This window comes from Mytilus edulis, chromosome 8 (genome assembly GCF_963676685.1).
Source record: "Mytilus edulis chromosome 8, xbMytEdul2.2, whole genome shotgun sequence".
Lineage (NCBI taxonomy): Eukaryota > Metazoa > Mollusca > Bivalvia > Mytilida > Mytilidae > Mytilus > Mytilus edulis.
Genome location: NC_092351.1, coordinates 83285932 through 83306039, shown reverse-complemented (window position 1 = coordinate 83306039; position 20108 = coordinate 83285932). Strand labels below are relative to the sequence as shown.

At 33.4% G+C, this 20108-nt stretch overlaps 1 protein-coding gene across 1 annotated transcript; it reads right to left on the bottom strand.

Annotated features, from left to right (window-relative positions):
* Positions 1 to 1075: 1075 nt before the first annotated feature.
* On the bottom strand, positions 1076 to 19951 carry LOC139484446 (leucine-rich repeat-containing protein 74A-like). Its single transcript, XM_071268178.1, has 11 exons — positions 19939 to 19951; positions 18192 to 18286; positions 16983 to 17076; positions 16126 to 16175; positions 15510 to 15591; positions 14769 to 14854; positions 14272 to 14466; positions 12996 to 13091; positions 7471 to 7734; positions 6066 to 6151; positions 1076 to 1489 (listed from the first exon to the last, which is right to left on the bottom strand). The coding sequence occupies exons 1-11, from the start codon at positions 19949 to 19951 to the stop codon at positions 1357 to 1359; spliced, it is 1194 nt and encodes a 397-aa protein (XP_071124279.1). The 3' UTR covers positions 1076 to 1356.
* Positions 19952 to 20108: the final 157 nt, after the last annotated feature.

Sequence of the window (20108 nt, the reverse complement as noted above, 5' to 3'; positions counted from 1 at the left end):
TAGAAATTATTAAGAAACTAAGGTTTAAACTCCCTCATGCAAATTGGCGTATATGTCTCCTTACCAATCATATATCGTACTCTTTATTTCTTTATTTACATGTAGTAATACCCCTTTATAAACATCCCGCATTTTGATGTTGCTCATTTTTTAGTTTTTTGCATGTTTGATATTCTTCGTTTATTTTATTATGTTGTTTGTCTTTCTTCATTATATTTATTCTCGTGGTGTTTTGTCTGATGCTTGGTCCGTTTCTGTGTGTGTTACGTTTCGGTGTTATGTCGTTGTTCTCCTCTTATATTTAATGCGTCTCCCTCGGTTTTAGTTTGTTACCCCGATTTTGTTTTTTGTCCCTGGATTTATGAGTTTTGAACAGCGGTATACTACTGTTGCCTTTATTTATATGCCATTTATAAAGATATATTGTTAAATGTTGTAACATTGTGTAATGACGCAATCATGATGTCGTTGACAGGAATACAACATTTAAGTCCTATTTCTATGGATACATGACCGTTAATGAAGCTTCAATATCATCATTCATTACTGCGCATGTGGCATCGACGAAATTGATTAAGCACTTGCTATTCATTAATTTGAAATTAAATGAAGTACCCTAGCATGTTACTAATGTTTTACTCCGGTTTATTATTATTAAAAAACTATCTTAGTTTTATGGTCTGTGTTTGTGAAATTTTGTTTGTTTGTCTCGTTTGGTCTCACAACTTTTTTTAAACTTTTGGTCCTCGACGATCTTCAACTTGGAAGTTGTTATGGCTTTCAATTTTTTTTACATCTGAGCATAGTTTTGTGTGGACGTAGCGCGCGTCTGGTGCATCACGATATTTTTCAACCTGTTACCTTTGGTTGGCTATTATTCGTTTGTTTCTCTGTCCTATATTTTCTCCCATTGATCTGTTAATCTATTGTAACCCTGTCATGTAATGTTGTAATTGTAATGTTATACTTAACACTGCCATTAAAGTGGGAGGTTTGGCATGCCACAAAACCAGGTTCAAGGTTAAAATTTGAGCTGAAATTAAAATGGGAGGTGTAGGCGAAGACAATGACGAAATTCGTCCTAGATCTAGTTTATTCAACAAACACTTCATGAAAGACAATGGTTATGATTATTATAATGCGTATAAATTGTCACAGTCAACGGTAAAATGATACTACTATGTGAATTCATGAATGTTCTCAAATTGTCACAGTCAATGGTAAAATGATACTACTGTGTGAATTCATGAATGCTCTCAAATTGTCACAGTCAATGGTAAAATGATACTACTATGTGAATTCATGTTTCTTTTCAAATTATCACAGTCAATGGTCACATGATACAACTATGTGAAGTCATGAATGCTCTCCTATTGTCAATAGTACACTCGTTCTTTTGAATTCTGCTCTGCGTTTTGCATTTGCTTTTTCCCTTTCTAATCGTCTTCTCATTCTCCGCCTGAATATCCTTTCGCCTGCAAGTAGTTCTCTGTAAAGAATAATGCATGGAAATTAAAAACGTTCATGAACACTATAAAGATATCGAATTAAAGTATGTTACAATTTCTGTTTCAGACAATAGGCCGCGGAAGCTATATAGATGTCAAAGACAAAGTGTGGATTATTTTCAGAAGATACAAGGCTAACTTTAATGTATTTCTGAGGTGACATTTTCGTGATTTTCATATTCTTCGTTTTAAATTGCAAAATAAGGTGAAATTAACGCATTTTTTCATATTTAATAAAACATTTAAAAAAAATAATCCCTTTCTATGGATTCACACAATCCGAGATATCTAAATGAAATAACAAAAAGAAGACCACACTTCATATTGTTCCGGCTTCAGGAGCGCTTTTCTGTATACGAAATCAGGAACGTTCCATGACAAATGTTTAAAGCACAAGGATGTATAGAAATAGATCCTTAAAAAGCATAAAGAGAATAGCCAAATCATTGTAAGGTCAAATATCTCTGGTGGAGATGAAACCTTTGTTTATCTATATTTTAATTTATATACGAACAATTTTAGAAAAAATTATTTCTATAATTTATGACAGTATCGAAGTAAATTGCTATTATACCAATGAAATACTCGGGGATTAATTTTTCCCTAGCAGTGGTATCAACCTATTGCTGTCAAAAACATCTGAACTACTTTTCTGGATTTACCTTAAAAGTTTATCTTTAGCAGAAAAGCTCAACGCCGGAGGCTTGGAAGCCAACGCTTTATAAGTACCCAAAAAAGTTCAAAGAGCTATATGACCAAATAGGATATGAACATAGCAGCCAAATCGGTGTAGGGTAGACTTTGTCTGAGGAAAATGAAACAAAAGTTCTTTTTTCAATTTCTAAATCTATTAACGGGAATTTTTAGAATGATTTGTTATAAATGTTGTTAGTACCGATGTACAGGAAAAGTTTTGTAAATTAACATAGTTTAATGAATGAAAAAATACTAGAAGTTAATTCTGATCATTTTCTGTACTATTTTGTTTACATTTTTTCATTATTTCTACCATCTTACCACATTTCACTATTATCAGTGATAAAATTGTTCATTGAAAAAATTGCAAAGTAAATGGACTATGCTCTTGTTTCTCCCTAAAATAATTCTAGGTCTTAAAACAAACAAACTAAAGGTACTGACCAAACACAATATTGAAAATTAAAATTATTTTGTACATTTATAAAATGCTACAGAACAAATATTGGAATAAGAATTAATAGTTATCAAAGGTACCAGGACTATAATTTAGTACACCAGACGCGCGTTTCGTCTACATAAGACTCATCAGTGACGCTCATATCAAAATATTTATAAAGCCAAACAAGTACAAAGTTGAAGAACATTGATGATCCAAAAGTCCAAAAAGTTGTGCCAAATATGGTTAGGTAATATATGCCTGGGATAAGAAAATCCTTAGTTTTTCGTAAAATTCAAAGTTTTGTAAACAGGAAATTTATAAAAATGACCACATTATTGATATTCATGTCAACACCGAAATGTTGACTACTGGGCTGGTGATACCCTCGGGGACGAAACGTCCACCAGCAGTGGCATCGACCCAGTGGTGTAAATAGTTATCAAAGGTACCAGGATTATAATTTAGTACGCCAGACGCGCGTTTCGTCTACATAAGACTCATCAGTGACGCTCATATCAAAATATTTATAAAGCCAAACAAGTACAAATATGATCGATATAATATTAATATGCAATAATAAACATCGCAAATAGTGTTAAGTGGAACGTATAATTCAGATCATAGCGGCAAAGTTCACGTTTGCTTTGTGTTCTTAAAAACTCATCTTGAAGGGACATTTTGATTTCAATATTATATGCGAAGACTGAACAAAACAATGTTAATACAAAATTAGACATTTTTGTTGTTATTTTTGGAACTATTCAGACATTATATTAGTCTTATGGTCAATTAAGTCCTGTTTAGATGCAGTTGATTAATTCACTGTCCAGAAAATAACAATTACTGCAAGAATTAATCCACGGTTGTACTGATCTTAATTGACTGAAAACGAATTGTCTTAACAGTACTCACTATTCCGCAGTAGATGAATTTAAGTATTTCCTGAGGGTATAACACGATTAGTAGTCGGAGATAAAAATTCACTTACTAGTGTTTATAGCTAAAATGTCACATATATCACAAATAATAGAAGAAATATCATAGGTTAACGAATTCGTCGTTTCTTTCACGATGATCTTTCAAGATTCAAAAGCTGTTCAGTTTCCATCTAATTGGTCTTTGGAATTGGAAACACGCAGCGCATTCATGAATCGTATGACTTGTTCAATTGTTTTTGAGAAACCTTCGATATAACTTTGCTATTCATAAATGTATTTCAAATCAAATTTCATTTAAAACTCTTAGTTTTGACTCATTTGCGATAAATAAAGCCAGTAACATTTGAAAATAAATCCTGTAATGCTCTCTAAAATATATAAATTACTTTGACCCTCGAAGTGCTACGCCACTGCACGTTTTGTCCTGAAATAAATTACTTAGGGACAGTTTTGACATATTTTAGGGGCAGTTTCAGGTGGTTTCAATCAATCTTCTTTGTAAACAGGGTGAATTTTAGGTGTCAAATATTATGAACATGAATAAAATGAAAAGACCATATCTTAACTCAAAAACAGCATTTTTTAGCATACCATTAATTCGCTTACTGGTTTAACTGTCACCACTAAAATGGATAAGCAAGATCTAGCTTCTACATTGTATACCAAGCACATGAATAATCTAAATACCTACCGAACATCTTTTCTAATTTTCTGAGAATAAGATTGAAAATTATAATAATTAATATCTACAGTTATTGTACAATTTCAAACTCGTTAAATGGAGTTTTGAGTTTCGGATTGGGAAAAAAGAACTTGATTCATTGCATTCTGAATATTGCGGTAAACTAATAATATACATATTAGAGTGATTAATGTGATAAGGGCCTTCAAAATATATGTTTAAGAGAAATTTGTAAAAGATCAATGTTTCAATTGTGTGGGTTAGGTCACTAAAATAATCAGGAATATCCCAGTATGATGTTTTTGAGCACTTGATTTTGTCATTTTCTTAGTGACTTTTGTTTTAAATTTCCTCGGAGTTTTGTGATTTTACTTTTTAATGTATGCTTTAAGCCTCGGTCACACCTTACCCGATAGCTCGAACGGACGCCTAACGGATAACTTTTTTTCAATCCGTTCATGTCCGCTAGACGTCCGTTCTTATCCGTTAGGCGTCCGTCCATATCCGTTGCATGTCCGTTAAGCTTCCGTTTTATCCGTTGACGTCCGTTCTGTCCGGTGGAAAATTTTGAGCATGTTCAAAACTTTGAACGGACGTCCAACGGATAAAATGTCCGTTGAACGTCCGTTAGGCGTCCGTTAGGCATCCGTTTTGTACGGTACTCGTCCGTTTTGTATCCGTTACGTGTCCGTTATGCATCCGTTGGAGATCCGGTAGATCAATTTACCAACGGACGTCTACCGGACGCCTAACGGATAAAACGGATGTGAAACGGACATTAACGGAAGGATAACGGATAAAACGGATGCCTACCGGATGTAAAACTGACAAATGCCAATTGAAATTTCGCGTCAGAAATTCCAATAATTGGTATGTTAGATTTTCTTGAGTGTCATGAATATTTATTATTCGTGATGGATCTTGGAGTAAGAGCACGTCTTCGCTACCAAGCAGCTCTTATTCAGGCCAGACTCAACTTAAATGTAGCAAATATAAACCTTATAGCTGTCGAAAGGACAAGAAGGAGAAGACAAAGGAGATGGTGGACACGACCATGGCTTAGTCCTGAAAGACGACGCAGTTTTGGTCTATATGACCAACTCATGACCGAACTTAGGCGGGAGGATCGGCAGTCCTTTGTACACTTCCTTCGAATGCCCACAGAGATGTTCGACGAGATATTGCAGCGGATTGGACCTCGCATAGCCAAGCAGAATACCTTTTACAGAAATCCGCTGGAACCAGGACTCAAGTTAGCAATTACACTTAGACACCTTGCTTCTGGAGCAAAATATCGTAGCATGCAGTACGGATGTATGTGTATGTGGTTTATTGCCTTTAATTTTCAGATGGTTTATTGCTTTTAATTTTCAGATGGTTTATTGCCTTTAATTTTTAGATGGTTTATAGCCTTTAATTTTCAGATTATTTTGTTCATCCGTTTTATCCGTTACGCTTCCGTTAGGTGTCCGTTTTATCCGGTACTCGTCCGTTGGATGTACGTTCGACGTCCGTTCTGTCCGGTACGTATCCGTTTCACGTACGTTCAATGTCCGTTGTGTGTCCGTTAGGCATTCGTTACATGTCCGTTAGTACACCAACGGACTCCAAACGGATAAAAATTCTGTCAACGGATAACTTTTTTTTATCCGTTAGGCGTCCGTTCGAGCTATCCGGTAAGGTGTGACCGAGGCTTTAGGTTGTCAGTGAGGTTTTTATGTTTTGTTTCATTGTGTTGCTTATAGCGTTTCAAGAAAATAAACATATACAAGATATATGCATTTGTGATGAGTACTCACGAAAAATCAACTTCGCCATCACCATCCATATCTAGTTCGTCTACCATTTTGTCCAACTGAAATTCTGTCAATGGAAACTGTGCTGTCTACAAGATGAGAAATTATTAGAAATTGTATCGTGTTGTAGTGTGACTCCACAGTAAGTATACATATCAAGACCATACTTTGACCTATAATTGTTTACTTTTACTAATTATGACTTGGGTGGATAGTTGTCTCATTGGCACTCATACCACAGCTTCTTATATCTATATATGTGTGTCTGTTTGTGTTTTGTGTATGTGTTTGATGTGTGGCACGAAGTATAGATTGTATTTTTTCCGTTTGTCACATTAAAACGTAGAGTTCCTACTATGTGACTCTTAAAACGAATTTGTGAGCACAGACTGTAAATTTTCCACTTGTGACATTAAAACGCATATTTCGAACTATGTGACTCTAAAAACGCATAATATAGAAATAGGAAGACGGAGTATGATTACAAATGGGTAAACTCTCCACAAGAGACTTAATAATACAGCAAATATAAGTATGAATGTTAACTCACCAGTATTTATAGTGCATTAACCACAATAACTTCTATTTTTTTTTACGAATTTAATTCATATAGACAAGGTCCTATTTTAAGTGATAAGTTACGCAACGCTTAAAGCTGAAAATAACAATTATAAGTTTATATATACATGTATACGATTTAAATCATATTGTGCATCATGTCTACAAATATTTATTTCACCTTTGCATTTGATTTCATCCTATTTTCTCTATTACTTTTCTGGTTTACTCATAGCATATACATGCATACATGTATGTAACAGTAAATAGGTGAAATTAGGAATTACATTTAATGACTAAAATTTAGGAATTACATGCACTTAGTAAATAGAAGTAATTCCTGAAACTGCCCAAATATTACCAATAATTCTAATTTTTAAATGAATTTTTACGCCTATTTACCATAAACTGTTAAAACAGCGTTGTAAAATGGTCATATTATACGTAGTATGGTAAATGTGAGGACCGCATGCGCATTGTGAGAAAAATGTAGTTCAATTATAGGTGAGATGAGAACGCGATACACATATCGATAATAAGTGCTGATATAACAAAGGGAAACACTAAAATTATTACTAAAGCGATTTACTTAGTTTTACCACATAACATATCTTTAGAAATGGTTAAAAATCTCATACAGAATCATTTCCATGTTATTCATCCAGAATAGAAACCAAATAAAACTAATTTTGAACTATTGTTGTCACAGTTTGTTTTGTTGCATGTTTGTTTTTTTGTTGTTGTTTTTTTGGGGGGGATGGAGGGTGGCAGTTTGTAAGATTGTGTTCAAGTATAAAGAACAGGAGAAATAAAATTGATAAGCAATGAAAGTTATTAGACAAAAACTTACTTTCATCCCTTGTTTAAACTCGTCCCTACTAACACTCATGCTGCCATCTTTGTCCAGCCATTTCATTAGATCTATCACTCGGTAATTATTTTCATGCATATATTTAAAAAGTTCGTCAACCATGTTCACATTATAGTCTATGCCTTCTACTTCCCGTTTTTGTAAGCCGCCATGTTTTAACACGTTTGAATATAATACTTCAAAGGGCCGGTACATTGTTATATCATCCACAAGGGACACAAAATCTTCGTTGACGTCAATGTCCTGGAAATTAAATTAATTTACAAGTAGATTAAACCCAAATTATGATCGATAAAGAAATAATTTTCTAAATTTTCATTTTCGCTTTATGGGAAGGTTAAAGCAATTCAAAGCAAGGTGTCTGAGGTATTCCGGAAAAATGTAAATTCACTTATTGTTTAGAAAACATTTAACAACAAATCGTTCAAATACTTTAACCATCATTACCGTATGACCATGGTCATACGGTCTGATTAGTCAGAGGCTAAACGTCAGGTTCGGGTAAATCTGTTAACGATATTTCTGTTATTTCATTGGTTATAAATACTGCTTCGCGGATGTTTCCGGAATGATTTTTTGGGAAATGAAGGTCTTTTTAACGTCTGATTGGCTATTAATGAGTGGCATGCATTATATGTTCAACGCTTTCCGTATGACCATGGTCATACGGTCTGATTAGTCAGAGGCTAAACGTCAGGTTCGGGTAAATCTGTTAACGATATTTCTGTTATTTCATTGGTTATAAATACTGCTTCGCGGATGTTTCCGGAATGATTTTTTGGGAAATGAAGGTCTTTTTAACGTCTGATTGGCTATTAATGAGTGGCATGCATTATATGTTCAACGCGTCCGTAAGTGGGGTCGGATTGAAATCATGATACTAGGTTATATGTACATATTATGATAAAGTGTTCATTTGCTATAGTGATTAGTTATGATGATAACTCACGACAAACTGTCAATTTGGTGCAGATTATATAATCTTGTGACAATGTGGTGATTTAATCTTGTAATTATGTTGCTATTTTGTTAAGAAACTGTACATTTATGTATTATTGCTATTCTCTAAAAATAGAACAGTAATGCGTATAATTTATACTTTAAACTGCGTATTAAAACGGTTAAATGATTGAGATCGACGAGCATTGAGATACTTTTGTGTTAGATTTCTTCGTAAGCTTAGATTTTAAATAGTAAATATATAAAACGTATGCTCTATGTATAAAAATTATAACGATTTATTTTTCATTGCTTGGACATATTGATTAGAAAATATTAGAATCATGGAATTTACCGAAGATGTAATTTCGTTTCCAGCATTCATCGCTTCATTGATTTCTGGTGTAAATAAACAAACCCGACGATACTTATTAGAAGAATACAAAAATAGACCACTTTCGAGTTCATCCGTCACCGGAAAAAACTCGTCAATTATACGCGCTTTTATCACCGTCATTTGTGCGTTTTGGGGCGTCGTCACTTCCCTTCCAATGTTGAGCGAGTGGTTGGAAAACTATAATTCTATATTATACGAATTATTCGGCAAATTGAATTCTCAAAATTAACAATCAACACTGCTGTCATTAGGGAATTGTCAGTAAGTACCTACAGAGCAACCATTATTTCTAGTTTATCCTGCACAAAGACGATCACTAAGACGCTTGATGAACGTAACTAGTGCAGGGATACAGGCGACCCCCTCTATCTGGTAAATGACGTCATAAAGGCGTGCATAATTGACGAGTTTTTGCCGGTGACGGATGAACTCGAAAGTGGTCTATTACAAGGTGAGCAATATGGTTTCTTATGTGCAAAGAAGCCTACACCAAGCACCACTGACACTGTATTGTTATTTGCAAGGGTTTCAGTGCACTATATACATATATAGTGTCAGCTGTTGCAAATTATATAATTTATCTTTAGCTCTATATTTTGACAATGACCCCCAATGCAATGATTTATACGATCCTTCGAACCCCCAAAAAAAACTTGCAATACAGTGAACTCCCAAATAGATGTTTGCATGTGGGGTAGATAGTTTAATGATCTTTGATGTACTCGTACCTGATAATTTATTCTTTGTAGCTGTCAGGAGACTGATTTAGAAGGGGGCCAGGGGGCATGCAATCCTTTTTTGGGAAATTTGGTGGGCCTGCACTCATGAAAATTTCTGGATCCGCCACTGGTTGTTGGACCATAATAGTCCCAGTATGAACACAGTGGTGATCAGCAGTCATTATAAAAAAAGAAGATGTGGTATGATTGCCCATGAGACAACTGTCTACAAGAGACCAAAATGACACAGACATGAACAACTATAGGTCAATGATGATCAAAATCTATACAACATAGTCAGCTATAAAGGCCCTGATATGACATGTAAAACAATTCAAACCAGAAAACCAACGGCCTTATTTATATAAAAAAATGAACGAAAACAAATATGTAACACATAAACAAACAACAACCACTGAGTTGTAGGCTCCTGACTTGGGACAGACACATACATAAATAATGTGGCTTGGTAAACATGTTAGCGGGATTCTGATCCCCCCCCAAACCTTGGACAGTGGTACATGTATAACAGTACAACATAAGAACGAACTATAAAAATCAGTCAAAAAAGTCTTAACTCATCAGATTGCCCATTGATATATCAAAAGCACTGAAAATTTTATTTGATATGTCTGATTTCAATTTATTCACATCATCAGGTTTTACACTTAGTATATGTTTTCGTAACAAACATTACTATTTGGTTGATTATCTAGGGAATCACTGAAGCATGACTGGAGAAGTCGCCCCCTTCCCCCTTATTGTCCCACCTGACCTAAGAATCTGTCCGTTCTTAAACCATTAACGTCATACATGTACAACAATTACTTTTCCATTGTGGCATCATATATTTTGTATTAAAACATCAAAATTTTACATGGAATATTTGTGATGTACATGTACAGTTTGTAATGGTGGACATATTCATATTGTAGCAAGAAGGTGTATTCAAAGCAAAATAATTAATAATAAATCAACTCAATGGATAGAAGCATACTGTTTAGTCAATTTTTTTTTTCACACAGCATCTGCATAGAGTGATGAGATATAAATCAGGAGATCAATCACTGGTTTTGGAGGCAAGAATTTTCATATTTTACTTATTTGGGTAGATACATGTAACACAACATTTATCTTGTCATAATACCTGTACGCTCAGTGTTCTTCATGAAAACTATCACACTGATTTTAAATCATTATAGGAAAGCAAAGTGTATAAGCAAACATTTCAGGCGGCTGACTGCAATAGTCTGTATATTATCTGAAAAAGCTTATTTCTTGTCAACTTTCTTATTATTTCAAACATTTTAATAGATGTCTCCCAAATTTGGTGTCTTTCTATAACATGTATAAGCTTTTTTCAAAGTCATTTTCATTTATTTTTCAACCCGGCCCAGAAATATGTGGTTACCTTTTATATAGCTGATTTAGGGAAAGGCGACCTGGGTGAAACAAAGGCTATATTTATTGTCAATGCAAACATTTTACCTGTTCAACACCAAATGCTGTCAAGTTTGGGGTCTCTGGCCATGCCATGACTTTTTTTTAATAATAATAATTCATGTTACATGTACTTGTACATCTCCTTTGAATTTGTTTGCTTATTTGTTCTATGGTCTCTTTATGCATATCTATCTATATACCCCATTTTCATGGTCCTACAAAAATGTTTAAAATGTATACATTTTACTTTTTTCTAGCTTCTCTCATGTGATAGCTGTACCTTTTTGGTCACTATTTATGTGTTGCGTTTAAATAGGAATTGTAACACTTTACAGTGACTGAACAGGTAAAAGAAATACTTCTCAAGAAACAGAAAAAAGAAAACTACTTGGAACAGCACCAGACTACATGTATGTATGAATAGAAACTAAGATCGGAATAGCACGGAGGATATTATATGTCCTTGTGAATAAGCAAGGAAAGCTTTTAATAATAGTGCCTATTTTTTAATTTACTCTATTTTTCATTCATTATCTGTGCAAATTTCAACATAATATGTCATAAATTCTTATCTAACTATACTCAAACGTTTAGTGGTGGATCCAGAAATTTTCATAAGCGAGAGCCCACTGACTGCCTAAGAAGGGGCCAACTCCAGTCATGCTTCAGTGATTCCCTATAAAAAAACAAAATTTTCCTACAAAAGGGATGGCCCAGGCCCCCTGAAAAACCCTCTTAATTCCACCCCTGACTTTAATTTAATATGACAAGTGTTTCATTTACCAAAATTCTGGTGCGTTTCTGTTATAGATATCATGCACAATTTTATAAATGAGAGGGGAAAAAAGATCCACATGTGGTGTACCTGCACATGACAATTGCAAACTGCCCCATTTTTTCTATCACAACCAATCAACTGATCATGCTGAAACTGACATTACCAGAGAGTACACATCAAATGAAAAATCACAAATAACTGATACATATTATCAGATATTATAGAAATAATTATCTTTTAAATTTATTACAAAAAAAATGTGTGCTCAATCTTGTAGATAGATATAACTGGATCTCATATACATGTATGTAAGTACCAAAGACAACTGTCTATCCAAGTCACAATTTATAAAAGTAAATTATTAAAGGTTGGAGTTTAGTCTTCAACGCAAAGCAGCACTTTTATATATTCAATCAATCATGACAATGGCATTTGGGGTTAAACATGTTCTCGTAGGTAAATAATATTGCCTCAGAATTTTTTCATGAGAGTGTTATAGTCTATAGAGTATTACTTCCTGTTCGGTGGAATAGTTAAATAGAAGTCAATACGTTCTTGCTCAATCCTATGTCGCTTTGAAGGTGTCATGATTGTCATCCTCAGACTTAGCAATGTGTTACTGTAATTTGAATTTCAAAACAACTGAGTGACGTTTTTCGAAGCACTGGTCAACTCTACCATAGCGAATCACATTACTTTGACAATCAGTAAATTCCAGCCAAAAATATCTTTATAAGTAAAGAATTATCACATAAATATAAAAAAATAGAGTACACAGGAAATCGCAAAGTTCACATAGTCTAGTATGATTAATCATTTAAAAAAAAAAATGAGCAAAAGGGGGGGGGGAATGGGGTGTACGCCTTATACATCCCCCTCTGGATCCGCCACTTCCTTCTGTTGTTGTCCATTTTGTCAAGTAGTAATCCTCAAAAGTACTTGTAGGTTATATGCTATTTTTATCAAGTTGATTATAGACACAAAATACATTTTATTATAATATCATTCCCCATTTCCATTCTCAATTTTATAAAATCTCCTTCCATTATAACACGGGTAGACCAATAATACACCAAAAATGACAAATTAGTAGAAAAAAGCGCATGTTTTCATATTTCTTGAAGTGCAATATTCCAATAAAAATAAACTACTCACAAACCACTGATCTCAATATAATCAGCTAAAATACGGCAAGCTTTTTAGAAAAGCTATTACTTGTTATACTAACCCCCATGTCCAACTGCTGTATCCGGCAATTCTCGGACTCTTTTATTACTTTTATTATGGCAAGTGCTAGTTCCGGTGAAACAGGATTACCTCGTATCTGTAAGTGAAATTTTAGAGTACCATTAACGCGGTTCCAATTTTGACAACATTTCAGAACTTTGCGTTCGGAGACATTCTTTGATTTTTAAAAGAAATCCAAAATTTTATAACAGCACATTTAACAAAACTCGTATTTTCAACATCTAAGTTTGTTCTTCCCGTTCAGCTATGTTGTTTCAGTTTGTGTCATACAACAAAGCTTTAGTATTAGTATGAACAGTTGTTCGCACTAATGCATTTGAAATGTAAGTCCGTTTACCATTATTCAAGCAATAAACCAACCGAAAGTCATGAAACTTGTCAATAGTTCCACATAGTCTAGCATTATATTCTATGTTATCAAAAATGATATGAGCAAATCAGCCCTAATACAAATAAATCAAAATGTGTATTACTGGTACCGTTGTTCTTTCGATATAAATCAGGAGTTGTTATTGCTTTTCGGACAGAGTTAATACTCATGGCCTAAAACTGGAAGTTTACTTCCGATTTATAATTTTCTTACGCCTAAGCTTACTTATCACTTAACTTTGGGCATATCGTTATCTATAAAATACATTCATATCTTTAACTTTATATCATAAAAAAAGTTTCAAATGATGTTCAGTGTTTTGTAACGTCAGACTTTTCGAGTATGACTCCTGATTATTTTTACTTTTTCATTTCCGTTGATCAATCGTCAGAACGCAGACGATTCTAAAGCAAGAATAGTTAAATTGTCGGATTTATTCTTCGTCGCAGCCACCTAATATTTGTTAAATAAAATTAATTGTAATAGCAAACTACTAAAAACTTGGGAGGAGAAATCAGATAATACATATGACGATGTTGACAAAAATAAATAAACGTGAATGCTTATAGAAAAGTTCAGATATGATATTATGCATCTTCTTCGCGGTAAGTTTCTTATTTACTCTAATTAATACCATTTAAATCATTTAATAAAAGTGTTATGAACTGGCTGTTTCTGTATTAGCCCTGTTATAGATTCGAGATTACCTGTATTGGACCCGAGACTCGAATACAGCTTACCTCGAATCTATAACAGGTCTAAAACAGAAACAGCCAGTTAAATACACTAACATTATTTAGACAGGTTTCTATTTTTAGGCTTATTTAGTGAATGGAACATGTTAAATACGTGTATTTTCTATTTTAAAAATGACAAAACATCTTACACGTAGAGTTTCCAGACCGTCTCCATTTTGTATTCCATCTAAAAGGTGTTTTATGGTTTCCTGATTCAGTCGGTTATTGGATATATCAAGTTCCTTCAGTGTTGTATTTTCTTGCAGCGCATGACTCAGAATAAAACATTCATCTTTGCCATAACCATTCCATGAAATATCTAGTTTGCGTAGACCAATATTTTTCTGAAATATAAGATATATTCCGAATATCAAAATTGTTTCCGTAAGTTGAACGAAAATGAAGAATGCCAAAATAGGAATGCTCAAACATGACACAAACAAAATAAAACAAAAGGTAAAAGCTTATATTCCTGAAATTAAACCTAAGACGTATATTTTATTATTTAGCACTGTAACATGTGTAATAAAAGATAGTTACACGCATTTTATTCTATTTAATAGTTCTCATTATGTTCACTAAGTTTTAGCAGCTAAACTAATAGAGAGTATTTCCTCTGCAAAATAATTATGATATTAATAATTACCTGTAATGCTGCTACTATGGCCATGGCACCTTTACCTCTAAGATGATTCCAACTTAAATCTAATATTCTTAAGGTATCGTTCATAGCTGTAATATGTGTAAAGAATTGTTAAAAGATATGATCATGTAGTGTGAAAAATCACTGGAGGAGTGTGTGTAGTAGCAATGATTTGCTAGTTTCCCGTAATGATTAGTCAAAACGTTTTCCCGTTGAAATGTAGAATCGAAATTTTTCGCAATCTTTGACAAAGCACAATATACAAGCAATATCTGTAACAAAGAAATAGTTTGTAATCGTCTACTAAGCAATTTTAACACAATTTGACACTAAGATCACATAAACGAATACATAATGTATAACGGGAGTTAAAAATATTTTTCAGTATCTTTTGGTTTCGTTATTAAACGTTTAGAATGCCTTGTCTGTCTTTGGTGGGCGGCATTTTTTTAGGTTGCTGTTCCATTACCTTGATATTACACTATGTTTATTCTGAAACAGTCTGAGATCTCACAAAAGGTGACCAAAATGTTCAAAGGTATATACTGTGCGATGAATTGGTATTTAAATCTGCAAATTTATGATGTGAAAATACTAATGTGATATGACTAAGAACCCTGCTTTGTGCTAGCATGATAGTCCTTGATAACAAGAACAGTTCGGTAAGAGACAATTCATACGTGTGCCTATAATATTATCCGTGTCCTCAACTATAGTCATTCTTCCATATTACCAATAACTCACCTATTGCGGATCCTAAAATCATCCCTCCTTCACCGCAAAACTTATTATGGCTAAGAATTAATTCACGTAAACATGGAGCGTTCTGAAAGAAAGAAATGAAACAGTTATACTTCGATTGTTTTCGGTAGAAAATATATCATAAATTAATTAAGAGACCCTGAAATAACAAATGAATAAAGAAAACAAACAAGCAAAAAAACAAACAAACATACAAACAAACAAACTTAAAAACAAACAAACAAACAAACTGGTTAAAGATGACGGTAGGCAACATTGTTCGTATTTCGTATTTAATTAGTGTATAAGAACTAATTATATAAGTAGCAATACCACGGGATACCATGGGGTAATAATGTAAAAAGTGTAATAACAAGAAAGTGGTGTAGAATTAATACATTTCAAAATAAATAAATTTGGTAAATATACTGTCTTCTGATCGGTTAAATGTATTGCTTTTATTTTCAATGTTGTCAATTTTTATGGCGACACACCCACTTTTACTCTCACTCTGAAGTTGTGTATTCGTACGATTCAATGTGAAGAGTCAAAAATTAATTTTATGGTTCAATAAATTCAAAATAAATAATAGACATTCATTAAATGGTATTCCTCTTACTTGCAAAATATCCGCTAGCACGAGTGCATCTGTATCTACTAAACCACTTCCTAAAATAATGGAACAAACAAACAATAATGTTACATTAAGTGAATGCATAAACTTTTTTTTTTAAACCACTATCCATACATTTTCTATATTGTGTTTTGTGTACTGTTTTTGTCTCTTTGTCGTTCCCCCCCCCTTTTTTATGTCATGAAATTGTCATTTTGTTTTCAAGTAATGAGTTTGAATGTCGCTTTGGTATATTTTGCAATTGGTATAGGTAATCTGACTGATGTCTACATGAGGTCCAGTATATACAAATATTGCATGCATGTTCTGGACAAAAACAAATTACAAAATACAATCGGTAGGTCCTGAAATAGACAAATGTGAAGGTCACTGGAAAATGAATATGTGATCCCCTCGTTTAATTTAAAGCAGTTAGACAAGACAAACTGCACAATAAATTATCGTCAAAACATGTGCACTCAAACACAACCACACATAGTTGTTCATAACATTTCTAGTATATTCGTTTCCACACGGCAATAAGATAAAAAAAAAAAAGGGGAAAGTTTCAATTCATTTGTAATGTTTGTTTGTTTCGCTGGATGTTCATGACCGTTTCAATTACAAATTTTGATGACGTCGCTGTCAATAATCGTAGACCAGATTTTTTCGTTCGAGCACTTTTGATAATTCAAATTAACCTCGATAATAATAAGGGGCACGCATTTATTTACAATACGTTCAAATATACCAATGATAAATAATTACCGTGATTTGTTTCAGCGCGTGACCGACGTTTTATCGAAATATGTTTCATCTGTCTTGAGCACGTGTTTTGGCGCCATGCTTTTCAATTGTCTTACCTGATATATCTAATGAGGTAATTTTATGATTAACATGTAACACGTCTGCTATTGCACGTACTCCTTCTGTACCAATTAAATTCTCTGCTATATTCTAAAATATATATTATACATATAAAAATAAGATTATGCAAAACCAAAGGAGTAGGTCCGGTAAGGACCGATTTTGGCCTCAAATTTCAGTTTCATCTGATGAAAGATTTTGACCACTTTTTAAACACTTAAGTGTCTATTTTATTTGAATTAATTAGTTTATGTGAAAGATTTTAACAGATTTAGTCATTAAAAACGATCCGATTCAAGCTCAAATATGAAAAACCTACTTAATATGCCGAAAAATGTCACTTTTCAGATGGTTTTTGGTAAAAATGAAAGTGGCCGCATCCGTGTTCATCCTCAATCTTCATATATGTTATGTATTATCATAAAATACAACTTACATTTCAATATTAAGGATGAACACGAATGCGGCCACTTTCGTTTTACACGAAAACCGTCTAAAATTTAACTAAAATGCTAGAATTATGAGGATTTCAGTAATTTAGCATGACTTAATGGTGCTAGTACCGGATATATGTGCATTGTATTGTCAAAAACAGCCCATATTTATGTAGCAGAAGCATTCTACTGTCCAATAAATAACTAAAGGTTTACATTTTAACAATTTTGTAAAACTGCTATATTTTGGGGCCAAAAAGGGGTCTTACTGAACCTACTCCTTTACATAGTTTCATGAAAAAAAAGAGAACTTACGCAGAGGAATGAAAAATTGAAGCTTGTCGCGTTTTGTCTTGTTGTTTTGTCTAATAGAATATATAATGGAAGGGCGCAATGTAATACGGCAGCAGCAAGCAAACCAAAAAGCAGAAAAAAAAGTCCAATTAAAGCCTTAAATGGATCTTCAAAACATCTTGCACTCGGAGCCCGGCTTCAGTTGGTCCTTAAACAATAGTTAAACCTAGTTCAACAAAATCGACGCTAAACTAAGTTTTAAAACATACAGATGAACCAAAAAAAACCCAAGTCAACCGAAGTCTACAGGTTCCTGATATATGCAAAAATTCGTCGTGGGTAAACATGTTTTGTAAGATCTTAACCTTCCACCTATTAGTATGTCTGTAGTGCAATGATGTTTAATGCAATATCGAAACAGGGACCTAGTGAATGAGACGGGGTTAAAAGTGAATATTTATACATATTAATACTTACGAGATCAATGATAGTTCTACTTTTATGGAGCATTTCTGCGATATATTTAGCACCATCTGTAAACAGACCATTGTCTTCTAAATCTAAACTAGTAACTACTTAGTAAACAGTATTTATTAATGAAAAATGTCAAGATAAATATTACAATGTTACATAAAGTTCAAATATGGGATTCGGAAACAAGTTTGGATAAACTTTTATAAATCCGTCTCCCCAGCTTTTTTAATGTTCTACATTGTTATTGAATTAGTCCCCGAGGGTATCATCAGCTCAGTAGTCAGTATGTCGGTGCTGACATGATTTAACAAATTTTACCAAAATTGTCCGTTTATAAATTTAGAAATTATTAAGAAACTAAGGTTTCAACTCCCTCATGCAAAGTTGGCGTATATGTCTCCTTATCAATCATATATCGTACTCTTATTTCTTTATGTAGTAATACCCCTTTATAAACATCCCGCATTTTGATGTTGCTCATTTTTTAGTTTTTTGCATGTTTGATATTTTTCGTTTATGCTATTATGTTGTTTGTCTTTCTTCATTATATGCCATTCATAAAGATATATTGTTTAATGTTTTAAGGACGCATTTATGATGTCGTTGACTGGAATACAACATTTAAGTCATATTTCTATGGATACATGACCGTTGATGAAGCTTCAATATCATCATTCATAACTGCGCATGTGGCATCGACGAAATTGATTAAACACTTCCTATTCATTAATTTGAAATTAAATGAAGAACTCTAGCATGTTACTAAAGTTTTACACCGGTTTATTATTAGAAAAAAAACTATCTTAGTTTGATGGTCTGTGTTTTGTGAAATTTTGTTTGTTTGTCTCGCTTGGCCTCACAACTTTTTGGAACTTTTGGTTCTCAGCGATCTTCAACTTGGTAGTTGTTATGGCTTTCAAATTGTTAACATCTGAGCCAAGTTTTGTGTGGACGTAGCGCGCGTCTGGTGCATAAAGATATTTTTAACCTGTTACCTTTGGATGGCTATTATTTGTTTGTTTCTCTGTCCTATATTTTCTCCCATTTATCTGTTTATTTATTGTAACTCTGTCGTGTAATGTTGTCATTTTAATGTTATAATTAACACCTCCATTAAAACGGGAGGTTTGACATGCCACAAAACCAGGTTCAACCCACCATTTTTCATAAAATGCCCTGTACCAAGTCAGGAAAAAGGCCATTGTTACATTATAATTCGTTTCTGTGTGTGTTATGTTTCGGTGTTGTGTCTCTGTTGTGTCGTAGTTCTCTTATATTTGATACGTTTCCCTCAGTTTTAGTTTGTAACCCGGATTTGTTTTTTTCTCTGTCGATTTATGAATTTTGATCAGCGGTATACTACTGTTGCCTTTATTTGGCATGTATGCTTGCTGACATTTGTTCTTTAAATGCTTTTCGCCTGCTGCCCTTGTATACAAGCTATCCTTTTTTTCTTATAATTTTAGTTTAATAAAATTGGTCATGGTTTTGTTATGCCTTTATCTTTTATCAACTATTGCAATTGTTAACTTTCCATTGTATTCAAACTCATTCATTGTTTCATCAGGTATTGAAAAGATAGTAAAAACTCAAGTACTTGCAAATTGTATGGGAAAGTCAGACTGCATTTATTTTGTGGGGACATACAAAGTTCTTTAAACAACGAAAAAGCCTTGTTTGTTTGACATAGTTTGGCACGTTTGCTGTTTATCTTTGTGAGCCAGTGGAAGTGTCTCATTGGGACTCATACCATTGGCGCACATCTTCTTATATCTAAGAATTGTAACACCTATATGTTTATAACATGTGTATGCCCTGAATAAACTGATCCTCGTATATTTAAGCAACATCTCTTTGCATTCAATGTATTTAAAATTTGAGCTGAAATTAAAATGGGAGGTGTAGGCGAAGACAATGACG

Bases quoted from the DNA above. Each gene is read 5' to 3' on its own strand.
- LOC139484446 (XM_071268178.1), bottom strand. The intron at 14,467-14,768 runs GTAATTATTAAT...CTTATATTTCAG, and splicing joins CCATAGTAGCAGCATTACAG to AAAAATATTGGTCTACGCAA. The intron at 7,735-12,995 runs GTTAGTATAACA...TTTAATTTCCAG, and splicing joins TACAGCAGTTGGACATGGGG to GACATTGACGTCAACGAAGA.